At 39.3% G+C, this 14,064-nt stretch overlaps 1 protein-coding gene across 3 annotated transcripts in view; it reads left to right on the top strand.

Annotated features, from left to right (window-relative positions):
• The window catches only part of Ppp3ca (protein phosphatase 3 catalytic subunit alpha), a 274,974-nt gene that overhangs the window by 194,261 nt on the left and 66,649 nt on the right, over window positions 1-14,064 (top strand). For all 3 annotated transcript variants that reach the window (XM_059266312.1, XM_059266313.1, XM_059266314.1), the window contains one exon: window positions 7,543-7,667. In XM_059266312.1, coding sequence (XP_059122295.1) covers window positions 7,543-7,667 — 125 coding nt within the window. The remainder of the gene's footprint in view (window positions 1-7,542; window positions 7,668-14,064) is intronic.

The following is a 14,064-nucleotide window of genomic DNA, read 5'->3' on the forward strand; positions in this document are numbered from 1 at the left end:
CCAGTAAGGTTGATAGGTTAATCCCTATTGCTTAGAATGAGACACTGTTAGTTCCCTAACATAAGGGCCTTTGTTGTCCTGGGGAGTTATGGCCATTAGGGAAAAACACAGGCTTACATCCTGGAGCTCTGGAGTGAGAGTTGTGTAGAGATTCATTCATGCCTTTGCTAAAGGGAAAGTTGCCATGTGGTGGCTTAGTGAAAACTGGAAAATCTTGCAGAAGAAGTCTGTACATCATACAAATACTTTAGGATGATAAAAGTCCATATTTTGGAGCAAAAAAAAAAAAGGTCTTTTTAGAAAAATAATGATTCACAAATTAAAACCACTTTACTTATAAATCAGAGTACCAGTCCAATCAGGCTAAGAAAATCTGAAATATTTGTCTTTAAAATTTTAGTTTTTGTGTGTTATTTATATTTCAGTTTTTGACAGTTTAGAAAAAAATCACAGTGTAATACTGTGTTTCTTGACATCCTAATTCATATAATCTTTCTTCATCCTGGAACTATGTGACATTATAAAACTCTTGCTCAGTGTGAGCCTGAAGTTGACTCAGTGATATTCTGTGATAGGTCTCCTTTTAAACGGGTGAGTAAATAGAACACATTGTGTAGCTCTGCGCTCAGTCAGCCCTGTTATTGTACATCGTCTTATCTGGAAGTGTATATTTTATATTTCATTTGTTATGTGCCTTTGACCAAGAAGGACAGTTTTATCAGAGCCTTTCAAGTTGTTATTTACATGGCAGTTTTACTGGACTTTTATCCTAATCCTAGTGTGGTTAATACTAACAACTTTGGTTTACATTTTCTAATGCCATAATTTAATTGCCAATAAGAGCTTAGAAACAATGGGATTCTTTTAAAAATAATTTAGCTATGGTATGGAAATTCTCATTTGTATATTTACTAAATTAGTTTAGATTTGTGGACCTAAAACACATGTGATGTAATCTTGTTTTGAACACCGTTGTCTCTGGCCAGAAGATACAAGACGAACTTCATCCATGCCCTGGTGGTTTCCAGTTTGTTGCTCTGGCCTTGCCTGAGATTCTGTTCTTGGGATCTTGTCAGACTCACTACATTGCTCATTAACTTCTCCACATAGAAGAGTCCTATTTAGGGGCTCATAGGCTTGCCTTATGATCAACCCATCATCCTGCTTTTATACCACAAGTTTACCAAGCTAATTACAAAGACCACCTCTCTTCAGGCCTCCTTTGCCTGAAGTCATTTCAGGAGTACACTCCTGAACCTATGAATGCTTCATGGCCCCTGACAGCTTTATTGCCCCCTAATACTAGCATGCCTACTTTGTAGTTGGAAGCATTGTACACACAAACATTCATACACATGTATATTTATATTTGTTTTAATATCCACTCAAATCCTTTATTCCTAAGATACCAGAGCTAACCAGCTTTCTAGCAAGAATATTATATGGGGGGAAAACTATTGTCTTCCATACAAAAAGAAAAGAGAACATTTCATAGTGTTTCCCACCCCACTGTCCTTACTTAAAAACTTAAATCTTAGATCAAAGTCATTGGTTCCAGTCATGTATGAAATTGTTCCAATACAGTTTTAATAAAGTGTGCCCGGAATCATGGATGGAGAGCATCAATATCAGACGGCAATTATGAAAGTAACTGTTGCTTGGATCTGTTTTTAGTAGCTGCTAATCTAAGCAGCATGCGTGTGAAAGAGCTAGTGTGTAAGTGGTTCTGTTGGACCCTGAAGCACCATCCGCCTCTACTCTGGATGTTGTGACTAGCAGTCCTCTGTACCCTGTCACTCAGCCCAGGAACAGCACCACAGCAGCAGTGATGGCTTCCCCTCCTCAGCTGCTCACGGTTGTTCCTGGTTCCCCCTTCTGCCATCTAACAACAAATGGAGGACTAGTCTCTGAGAAAATAACCATCATGTTGTAATGTGTCAGATAAGTAATGGATGTAATAAGCAGTGGCTCACCCTGAAACATGTTTTATTTCAGTATCCTTTTGTGTTAATCTTACTAGCATTCCCATGGTTCTCTAACTTTCTGACATCTAATTTTATTAAATGCCATGGCTCTCCAAAGGTCTGACAGTTAGCTTACTATCTGTTGAAGATATAATTTGGGGAATATTCAGCCCAATATATGGCTATTATCTATAAGTACCAGAAGCTATTTTCCGTTATTTACATTATGTTTCTCTATGACTGATGATTTTTCCATATCTCTTAATTGACACGTAACTATGAGATCCAGTGTGAAGTTTTAGAATCATTTGTACATTATGTAATGATTAAGCCAGGAAATTAGCATTCACATTAAAGATTGTGGTCAGAATCCTCTCTTCTGGCTGCTTTGAAGGGTGCAGTACATTATTGTTAACACTTTCTTCTCGCTGTGCAGTAGAATGCATAATTTATTACTCTTCTGTTAAGTGACTTTGTACCTGTGAGCCAGGCTCTCTTACCTCTTTGGTTTATCAGTACTGGCCTCCAGTTGAGTACTCCACCCCCCTCACCCCACCCCACCCCCACTAGCCCTCCGGAATGTGAAGCAAATAAGAGGAGTCCAAGGGGACAGAACAAATAGAAGTGTGCTTGTGAAATAAGCTCGCCTGATAGTGTGATAGGACTTTCAAAACCTGGTTGATAACAGTACTGTGAAAGCTATGTGCGGTGGCGTAGGATAGGACCTAGCCTTCTAAGGAGCTGTGTGTAATGACAGAATGTCTGATTTTCTCTGGACATTCCATGGTAGCTGTTCCTTGGGCTTTGTGTATTTCACCTATATGTTACCAGATTTATCCTAGCAGTCTAGTGCCTAGGAACAATCAGTGTTTTAATATCAAACTTTAGGAAGAATGTGACCATTAGACAGTTCCAAAGAAGATGAGAGACAGGGCCATTGTGCCCCTTAGTGGGAAGGCTACTGGCTATACTTTGCACTCACCATTGTGCCTGTCCTAGCATACATAGGGAAGCACCGTGCATCAAATGCCCACATAAGAGGCAAGTTAGCAGCTAGGTTGCTCACAGCCTCCAGCTAACCAGGAGGCTGAGTCCTATTTTGTCATTCCATGTGTAGTTTGAACCCTTCCTCTGACTCTGTGAACACATTACTTCCTTGTGATTCTTTCAGATAATAATAAAGTGCTAATCTCATCCCAAACTGGAAGGAACCCAAAAGAGTATTTTTTTTCCCCAATGTATACTTCCACCTAAATATAACTGCTATGAGACAAAGCACACCAGCATGCAGAATGACAGCTAAAACTGATGTTCAGAGGAATAAGTCTATATGGATTAGATAAGAATCATCCAAGAGCTTGTTAATAAGGCTACATCTTTGGGGATTCTGATGGAGGCCAGGTGAGGTAGCCACTAGGAGATGCTTGCAGATACCTGTGATTTAAAGGCTTAAAACAACTAGTATCTCAGAGAGTTGAAGGGTTCATCTTCCACCAAGACAGACTCCACAAAATTGTCATCATGTCTGTCCCTAAGGGCACCTCAAAAAATTCTCTGATTTCCTGATGGATTTTCAAATGAAGCTTGGTACAGGTCCAGTGGTAGAATCCCATGGCAGTGAGTGGCTGTGTGCCTTCTGGGTATAGACACTACTATAGGTCTTGGCCATAGAGTGAACAGGGCTGCCTGCTACCCATCATGGCAGAGGTTCTAGTCCATTGGGGAGAGTCTGGACAGAAACATGAAACAAATAAGTCAGATAGGTAATTACTGAAAATGATAAGCACTGTGAAGAAAATAAATTGCAGCAAAAGGTTGAAGAATGGGGGCAGAGAGAAGTGCCTTTATGTAATAAAGTCTGGAAAGACTTTAAGCATATGACATGCAAAGTAGGCAGTCTGTGAAATCTGAGGAAGTAAAAAAAAAAAAATGGCTTAAAAAATATCTTAAGTGGTCTTGAAAATCTTTAAATGTCCTTAGAAATGATTTCTATTTCTTGGGCATGTTTTATTTAAGTTTCTGTTTTCTTTGGTTAGGCTTTAACATTTTAGATATAATTATGTGTGCAAGTTGTTTTCAGTTGCCAATATTCATCATGAGTGGTTGTGTCTATAACAGCGTGGTGTTGTGGTGTGTGGTATAACAATGTGAAAAATCACAGGAGTGAGTGTGTGTCTGGGTCCTAGGTTTTAAATACTTGATTTTAATAATTACTTTGTCCTTCTTTATGTCATCTAACCATGATCCAATACTTACGGTGGTCTTTTGGATCAAGATTATAGAACAGAATAAAAGATTAATTTTCTATTATATAAATTTACATTCATGATAGTAATGCTTCTAGATTCCAAAAAAAGAAGTTTTTATGATTTTTTTAATCGTCTAGAGTTTTTCATCACCTGTTATAATTTCTGTTTTTAATGTGTCTTTGTGTAGGTGTGTTTGATGTGTGTCTATGTGTGTACCATGTGTGTCTATGCAAGCATGCACAAAGCCACGGCAGGTGTGTGCAGGTCAATGACAACCTGGGTTGTCCATCCTCACTGTCCACCTTGAGATATGGTGGTCTCTTATTTTGCCATTGCATTGTCCTGTCTCACCCTCCAATCTCAAACAGAAGCACTGGGAATAGAGATGCCAGCTACCACAACTGGCTTCCTTCTGAAGATCCAAAGTCAGAACTGCACACTTAGGCAGGAAGCTCTTTACTCACTCGGCCATCTCCCAGCCCTGTCCATCATGGATTGTCCTGCTAGTTCCCCAGCCATCCTACAGTTGTGTCATTTACCACGTTTTTAACCTGTGCTCTACAGCTTCAGTGGCTATTCTGATATTTTCGTCTCTGACATGGCAAAGTAAAACCCATTACTCTGGAATTTTCAGGCATGGTCAGGAATTGAAATGGAAAGGTAAAATGCCAAGAGAGGGTAGGAAGGGTGTGGGAGAGGAAGGGTGAGGAGAGAAGGCAGTTGCTTTGGGATGTGTCCAGAAGGCTTTCCTTCCAGCCCCAACCAGGAAAATCCCTTCAGTCTAGCATCTTGACATTCCAGATGCAGCCATTTAGAAATGGTGCTTGGTGTAACATTCCTCAAGTTCTTACAAAAATCCAGAAACTCGTACGCCTGCTACAATATTAGCATGGTTAATCTCACAAATAATCTGATGTAAGGCATAAGGTCAGCGTCACTGAATTTTGTGTGTAAGTATGTTGTGGCTCAGAGAACTTGAGTAACCTGCCCAAGGTCATTCAGATAGTGAAAAACACAGCAAGGGGTGGGCACTGGTTAGTCAAGAGTCCATCCGTGCCAGCTAGTGTGGTTCCACATTTCCTTTTGTGGTTCTCGTTGGACTGTTTTGACTTGGGGATAGTTTAATAACAGCCTATGATGTGATGATTAAATTTGCCACTACCATAAAATAATGTTTGGAGCCTATCTTACCCGGTCACATAGCTTCATGTTTTCTCTGAATCTTTTCGAGTAACCAACCCTCATGCCCTAATAGGGACCCACCATACAATTGATGCTGTGGCCAGGCAGACCAGAGCTATTGGGATCCCAAGCATTGGCATTCAGTAGTATTCCTTCCTTCACTCTGCAGGTGGAATGAAAGATATGTGAGCACATGTTTTCTAGACAAACACTTTTTTTCCTTTATGAATTTTGGGTTGAAACATACATAACGGGTATAAAAAGCCCTGCAACTTGAGAGAAGTTTGTGTTTGTGTAAGTAACCATACCAGCTCCACTGTAATGTAAATCAGTGGAATTCTTACTCCTTGTTAGTTAATACATTTCAGCCTTGCCTTTTAAAAATTGTAATAGAAGATAAGCCAGTTGAGTGTTTAAGAGAGATGCTTTATTTTAATTTTTTTGAGCTGTAGCTCCTTGCTCTCCTTTCCCTGCTTTGTTTCATTTTCTTTCCAGGCAGGATGTCACTGAGTTCCCCAGGCAGGCTTTGGGTTAAGACCTACTTGCTGCAGCTTCTTGAATGGAAGAGTTTGCAAACCTTTAGGTTTCCAGAGCTGCTTAAGTAGCTTCGCATGGATATGTGGCAGTCTGTCTCCCCCAGAGCCAGCTTTCTTTGCCCGGCAACGTATGAGCCGAAATACTCACCAAAGAGTGGTCTCTTTCTGCCTTTGTTCTTAGTTGAGACCATCATGTTATCCCAAGAAGAACATGATGTGCTCAGTCCTGGCTCAAATTCCTCAGTCCTTCAGAATAAAGATCCAATTGTGAAACACTCAACCAGAAGAATAAAAATGCCCTTATGTACAAATAATCTAAGATGAGATGTTACTTTAAGAAGCAGAGTGTGTTTCTGATCCTTTTACAGTTACTCTTGCTGAAGGGAGGGATGAGGCTCTGGCTGGAACTGGGAAAGGTGTGCCCGAGCACTCTAGGTTCCCTATTGTTTACATCATTTTAGGAGACCAAGATTTTGAAGCACCAACATCCTAAAACCTCACTTACCTATACTGTTTCATGGTTCTTATCTATTCCATGCTGGAAAAGAGGATTTTACAAATCATTTAAACTTTACTCATTGGTTTACAGTTGTTTCATCAATGGATTCTGTAGTATATCTGTAAGGCTATGACTGCTGAATAATGAACTTCAGCTTATCTCAGTAACGTGCCTGTGATCACAGTATCCAGCACATTAAGATCCTGTCAGTCATTGAAGAAACATCTGCATGATGTCCATTATTTAAGCATAATGTGTTTCAAAATAATTAATAATTTATACATGTACATAAAAACCTTTGATGGTTGAAAAGAAAACTTTTTAATCAAATGAATCTGAATTGAAGCTCTAGTTGTTCAATTTTGGCAGTGACCTTGTCAAACTACATAACCCATGTACACTGTCTCCTCCACATAGCAGAGATTAGAGTGTTAATTTTTGAGGGTCCCAGCAGTAATAGAAGTAGTAAATACCAAGCCAAAAGAAAGCTGAATTTTTTCTAATGTTTTAGCTTACAAAAGGAGAAAATTTAAGAACTATCAGTTCCTGGTGATTTTATTCAATTACAGTTCCTCAGATATACTTTACAAAAAATGTTTTGACAATTGATAATATATCTTACAAAAATATTCTTTTAAAATTTAAATGTCAGTTGCCTATTAGACCTAGCAAAACATAGTATTTCTTATACACATCAACATCTTTTTCTTTACAAAGCAATAATGAAGAGTGGGTTTATGAATTCATACCTCCATTATACATAGATTATATACCTTTCCCTGACCTTGTCTTTCCCTTCTTTATGTGTACAATGAATTCCTAGCCCATGACACTGTTAGAAGGAAGGTAGGAAACATCAATTTCTTATTAGAATCTCATGCAGTATTGTTAAATGCATGACAACAGCCACTGCTATTCTTATGACCACCATTTTCCCAGTTAATTTGTGAATTAGGAATCCTCAATGATAGAGCAAGATCTGCCACTAAGGAACTTTGGCATCTTCAGCAAAGGACTTGGCTTTTCTGTCTCATTTCTCCTGCTCTGCAAATTTGATTATATGATCCAGGCACATAAGCTAATATTGCCATAAAATTTATTTTATCTTTCAGTTTGTGGGGACATCCATGGACAATTCTTTGACTTGATGAAGCTCTTTGAAGTGGGAGGATCTCCTGCCAACACTCGCTACCTCTTCTTAGGGGACTATGTTGACAGAGGGTACTTCAGTATCGAAGTAAGTACACGTGACTTCCTCTTAGCCTGTTATGGATCACTGATACTGTAGTGAGGTATCAATTTTAATACAATTTATACAATCAATTTTAATACAATTAATGAGATAAATACTCCTGTATTGTTTTCAATGAAGAGGGATGTCAAAGAAATGGTAAGATTTTGTCTTTTGTGTATTTTATGTTTTTGAAAGTTGGTGAAAACAATTAATGGTTCTATATCATGGTGAAAGAACTATTTAAAGTTGATAGCCTAAGTAGACTTAAGTTAGCATGCCTATGGCTTATAATTGTGAGTCAATTTTCATAAACAGGACAGAGTACTTGTGTGCCTGTGTGAAGACACTGGCAGCTGCTAGTTCATGGTACCTGTCATCTAACTAGGTAATTTGTCAAAGTCATTCATCAAGGAAAAGATAACCATTGAGTAGAGGCTCTTCCCCAGCTTTCCACCTTCGTCTGCTTTAAGGAGTGGACATGACATTCAAAATAAAAACAAGGCCCTGTTGTACTCATGTCTGTTCTTTCTGGTGCCTAATATGATGTCTCAGGAAGGGCCCAACATACTGGAAAAACAAGATTTTCATAAGAGAAAGTTTTGAAGATCGAGTTCATAGATACTAATCAATATCCACTCTTAAGAAAAAAGTGACTACAAATGAGCTCTATTTTTATTCATTAAGTCATCATTACTGATGTCTCACACTCTTTACTCACAATCATCATGTGAAAAAGTGTTTTAAAGTATTTTAAAATTAAATTTACTAAAAAAATATTTAATGCTAACACAATGTGTCAACCTCAAACATACCAATTGAATATTTGAGGTATTTAGTTACCTTCAATTCAATCAATCAATCTCTCTCTCTCTCTCTCTCTCTCTCTCTCTCTCCATATATATATATATATATATATATATATATATATATATATATATATGAGTGTGTGTGCACAAGTACATATATAATTTATGTGTGTGCATATGTGTACATTTATATGTATATATAAACCATTTTTAAATGGACATAAACATCACAGTTAAGCAGGTGTACATGCACTATGTTTCTGACTATGAAAAAATGTGAAATATCTCCTTGCTCTCTAGCAATCTAAGTCTAGACAAGGAAATATGATTATACAAAATCTAAAGATAACCAAACCCTGGAATGGGTGGCTGTCCTGGGTTCAGTTTTTGTTGTCACTCTGCTTTAGTTTTATATTTTTTTTAGTACCGAGGATTGAAGCAGGCCTTCGTGTACACTAGGCAAGCATCATAACACCGAGACACACCCCAGTTCTATTTGTTTTTCCTACAGAAACTACAGTTCTGTATCTGTGGCCTCAGGTCACTTGAAATATTACCTAATTAGAGTTTTTTTAAGCTCCATTTTTAAAAAGCTTAGAAAGTAGAAATCACTGATTTGGTCCCTAGGAGATGTTTGTCATTGGAAAGATCTATAATTGTTCTTGATATTTGAAGGAAGAGAGTTGCAGTATTTTGTCTATTATGTTCATTTTGAAATTCAAAATTCATGCAAAGGTCAAAGTATCCAACTAAGTGCTGCGTTATGTTGAATGTAGCACTCACAGTACATTAAAATGTTTTGAGATGGTCAAAAGCTCCATCTTCCAAACTGGCTCTCAGTTAAAATGAGAGTACAGACCCATGGGCTTTCTGCATACACACAAAAATGACAAAATGTTTCATGTATAGCATGATCCATTTTGATCTAATTGTGACCTGTGAGTAGTTTTGCAGTGGCTGTCATATGATCAGCATATTAAAACAGATCAAGCATTTATATCAGTGGTTCTCAATCTATGGGTCCCAACCCCTTTCACAAGGGTCGCCTAAGACCATCTCCATATCAGATATTTACATTATGATTCATAACAATAACAAAATTACAGTCATGACATAATAATGAAAATAATTTTGTGGTCATAGGTCACCAGAACATAAGGAACTGTATTAAAGGTTTGCAGCATTAGGAAGGTTGAGAACTACTGATGTATATGAAATATTCTTACTAAGAATATATCAAGATACTTGTTGTGGAATAGGGAGGCTGACATGGTTTACCTGCTGAAAGTGTTGTTGGTTGATAAGTGATCTCCTTCATTCCTCCTAATTTTGGAAGGAATCTGTAAGTACCTTCCTTTCATGGGATGTTGACATTAAGACTGAGTAGGTTTAGGATTTCAAGGCTGTACTCTTTATACTGTCCCAAATGATGGTCACAGTGTGTTCAATGCATGTACCTGAAGAAATAGACGCCATTAATACAGAAGCTCATACACAGTCCCACACATTCATATATGTGCACACATGAGTACACATGCTCCTCATCGGATAGAAAATACTCTCTGTGTGGATGAGATTGTTGACTCCTAAACTCCTAGAATAAGAGCTTAGTTTTCTGGTGTGTGTTATCCCCCCAGGTTTCAAGATGTTTTAGATTCGTGTTCATAACTTTGGGGTTACACTGTGAGTGTTCTCCTAAGCTTACCCTCTCAATGAAGAGGGGTGCCTGCATTTACTTCATAGCAACTTGGCTTTGAAGAACTGATCCTGTTTCTAATGAACTCTGCTGACTCCAGTTGCAGGCTCTGGGTAGCGTTCTATGAACAGCACAGACTACTCATTTATGCACTCCCCCTCCTCACCCCCCAGTAGCTCTCCTTTCTCTTTTTTTTTGCCATGATTAGAAATCATTCCCCACAAAATGAGCCCCCAAACAAGCCAGCTTTTGAGTAGCAATGAAAGAAGTAATTTTGTTCTCAACTGTAATTTGTCTTACAATAAACCTTCCTCCTCCTGATGATCGCATTACCCTACCTAATCTCTTTGATCAGGCATGTGTGTATATTTAGGTCCACAGCTGGCTGTGTTTCTCTACAGACCCTAGGCAGAGTCCCGAATCTGCAAACAGAGTCATGCACAGCTGTTTCCTTGTGTTTACTTCATTAGGCTCTTTGCAGGTATTCCGCAGCATGCCATCCTTGAGTTCACAGTGAGCTGGCCTCTCCTCTTCTGCTCGCATCCAGACCTCAGCCCAGGCCTCCAGCACACTGAAGTGTGAAAAGTTGTTGTGTTTATTAGCTGTGAACTCGTGGACTAGAATGAAGCAGGCAAGCCAGGCAGCATTCCATGCTGCTGCCTGAGAATAACAAGCAAGCAGTAGAACACGTGATGGAGGTGACAAACAGGGCCACTGGTCTTGGTAGCTAGCGGTCCTGACAGAGCCCTGATGTTTGACTGCCCCTTCACGGTGTGCTTGTCAGACCAGACAAATGATGTCTTAGAGAAGTCATGTTCCATATTGCCGGAGTTTGGATCCTGTCCAAGTTTATGTGATAGCCCGCACTTAGCCATCCGTGACAGAGAAGCATCCATTTTGATTAGAACGTTTTGAGGCATGGGCAGCTACCAGTTCAGGGAGCTGATCAGTGTGTAGCTAAAACACTATTCTTTTTTTGACTTCCTTGCCTCTCCTAAAAAGTCTATGCAATTTTGAAAGGAGACTGTCCATCTAAATGCTTAAATTACTAAGTAAATTGTTTCACTGTTATTATCAGTGAACTAAGAGAACAATGTTCTTAGGAATATGTTATTAGGAATGAGTCATACATTAGCAAAAGCAATGGTTATGACGGAAATCAGTGCAATCTTTTATATTGAGTGACTCTGACTAGAAGTTGTAAATACTTGTTTAGTTAACAGGTAAGATGATTTCCATCTTAGCCTGCAGAAAGGTCCATGTGACAGGGTGCTCTTTCTGCCTTCACAAACTCAGACAGTGAAATGGTGACTCACGTCAGTCACCCAGGAACACCTGAGTGACATTGATTTTTCTTGCTTCATTTGGTTATGATCATTTTTATGAGTCTGTGATTGAAAACAAATCTGAGGTCATAATTTTGTTAAAGATCTTCAGCTTTTCAGAATGTTGGCACTTTATATGATAAAGCAGTTGCCACAAGACCTTGCTGTGCTTGGCAGCCCTGTCCCGGCAGATGTTGAGGGTGAAGGCTGGCAGGGCTCCACTCTCCAGTCCACCCTAGCCCTTTCATTCACCATACCATTTCTTCCATGCTGGCTGTGTGTACGGTTTCATTTAGTGTTTGGAAGATATTTTGTGCTTGCCATGGGAGAAAAGGAAATAATATGTGGAAAACAAAATGACTCGCACTTTTAAATGCTTTGAGCCAAAGAATTGGAAAACTGAGTTATTTTCTTTCCTTTTTTCTTTTTCTTTCTCCTCCCCTCTTTCTGTTCTCTTCCTCTCTTTTTTGTTCATTGCCCTCTCCTCTTCCCTCTTTTTCCCCACCTTTCCTTCTGCAAAGATGGAGTTAATATATCCCAAATGTTTGCCACATGCTGAGTAGTTGACATCCACAAAGGAGTTGTATATTTCATCATTTTAAATGTGTACATATAAATACTAGGAATATTTAGCATAGGACATTTCTGGATATCTTTAAGGTTTCAGTTATGAAAGAACTTTAGTTATTAAGACTAAGGGATAAAGTTAAAAGGCTGCATGCTGGTATCAGAATAAGACTTTTAACCACTGACATAAAGAAAATGTGGGTCTTCAGATACGATTCCTCTAGTCTGGTAAGTAGTTGAGTGGGCTTACGAAATGCAGTTTAGATTTTAGATGGAGAAATAATTGCTTTATTTCAAGATAAATTGTTATGGGAAAAAAACGAATCTGAAGAGGTCAGAATTTTGGTTAAATTTTTCAAAAAGTTATTGACGAGGAGGGAGCATGAGACAGCATTATGGATTCTAGGACCATGTAGTGGTTTCATGGGGCACATATATGTAAATTTTCATAGAGTTGTATATGACATGTATATCTAGTGTTGTATGAGTTGTACTCAAAAACTTAAAAAATATCTGTACTAACTAGATCTTATGCATCTCACTGAACTGTAAATAAAACACACCCAGGGAGGAGTTGTGGTAGTGCGTGTGTGCTAGCCCAGGACTCCCAACAGACTAAGTTCAGCCAACTGCCATGGTTGTCCAGGTAAGGAGAGCAGGGCTAGAAGGCAGAAAGCAGACTTTTAATTGACACAGCTCACTGGAGAGAGGAACAGAAAAGGATTCCATGACCCCAGATCAGTCTTCAGGCTACTGACAGGAGTTTCAAGTGTAAGTGGAGGGAGAACTGGCTTAGGGGCAGGTGGTGTGCAGCAGCAAGCAGTTCCTAGTGTGCATGAGGTCCGACTCCATCAGATCTGGCTCTGCAAGCGTTCCTGATGCTTGTTCTGCAAGTCTCTGTTGCTCTGCTGCTTGAGAGAACAATCCAGCTTCCCTGCGGTGATGGCCTCTGCTTGAGGGTGAGCTCATCAAAGGGTAACATGTTGCAAACTCCTGGTATTCCTGGAAGCTAGTGTAACTGCAGGTTTAGGACAATGGCTGGACCCAAGGACATGGTAAAACCTGACAGTAAGATGCCTCAATTACTGTCAACTTTGTACCCTCCATCCAGGCAATTGGGATAGGTTAGGCAGTACTGGCTTTACACAGACAGGAGTGACATACCAGTGTGCATAGTTAAGCAGGATTCCGACCTAAAGATTCAAGACAAAGCATCAATGCAAGATGCAGACAGGGATGCCAGGCTTCTGTCCTGCCTATCGCAAACTGATGAGTCCAAGTAAAGCTTTAGTGCTTCTTGGCATAAACTGTTTCTAAGCACCTGTTCGCATATATTTAAAAGGTCTTTATATAAGCATTCCTCTTCCAAATTAGGCATTCCTACTTAACTGCCAGCTTCCAAGTAGGTATGTGTGGACATACCCATCACCTGCATCAGGGGGCGATCTTCACCATTTTGATTGGTGACAGTCCTCTCCTTGACATTCATGGCACATAATAAATGCCCTCTCTGAAATATGAGGCAAATTTGAATAATACAAACTCCTTTTAATTAAACATGTAAGAGGAGTTCGAAACTAGGATTCGTGGCAAGGACTCATTAGGCTGCCGCACCCTTCACTGAGATGGCAGGGAGATTTGCAGGCATAGCGAGAGATCATGCTGCTTCAAGGACCCCTTATAGATGACAGTTGGTCAGCTCCTCAGACATGCTAGGATCTTAATCACATGAACTTTAGCTAACGACTATAGTTAGAAAAATAAAGCAACACACACACACACACACACACACACACACGCACGCACGCACGCACGCACGCACGCTAATGCCAAACTATTGTTTTTCTTTATTTCAATCACTATTTCATATTCGAAGATAACATGTTGGAGCATCACAGTAATCTACACTTGTCTCCTTAATTAGTATTTTCTCAAACCCCCTGGGCTGCATGTTCAAGCATAATTATTTCCACGCTTTGATAATTTATCACAGAAGTTTACAGGTG

Source organism: Peromyscus eremicus, chromosome 6 (assembly GCF_949786415.1).
Source record: "Peromyscus eremicus chromosome 6, PerEre_H2_v1, whole genome shotgun sequence".
NCBI classification, from domain to species: domain Eukaryota; kingdom Metazoa; phylum Chordata; class Mammalia; order Rodentia; family Cricetidae; genus Peromyscus; species Peromyscus eremicus.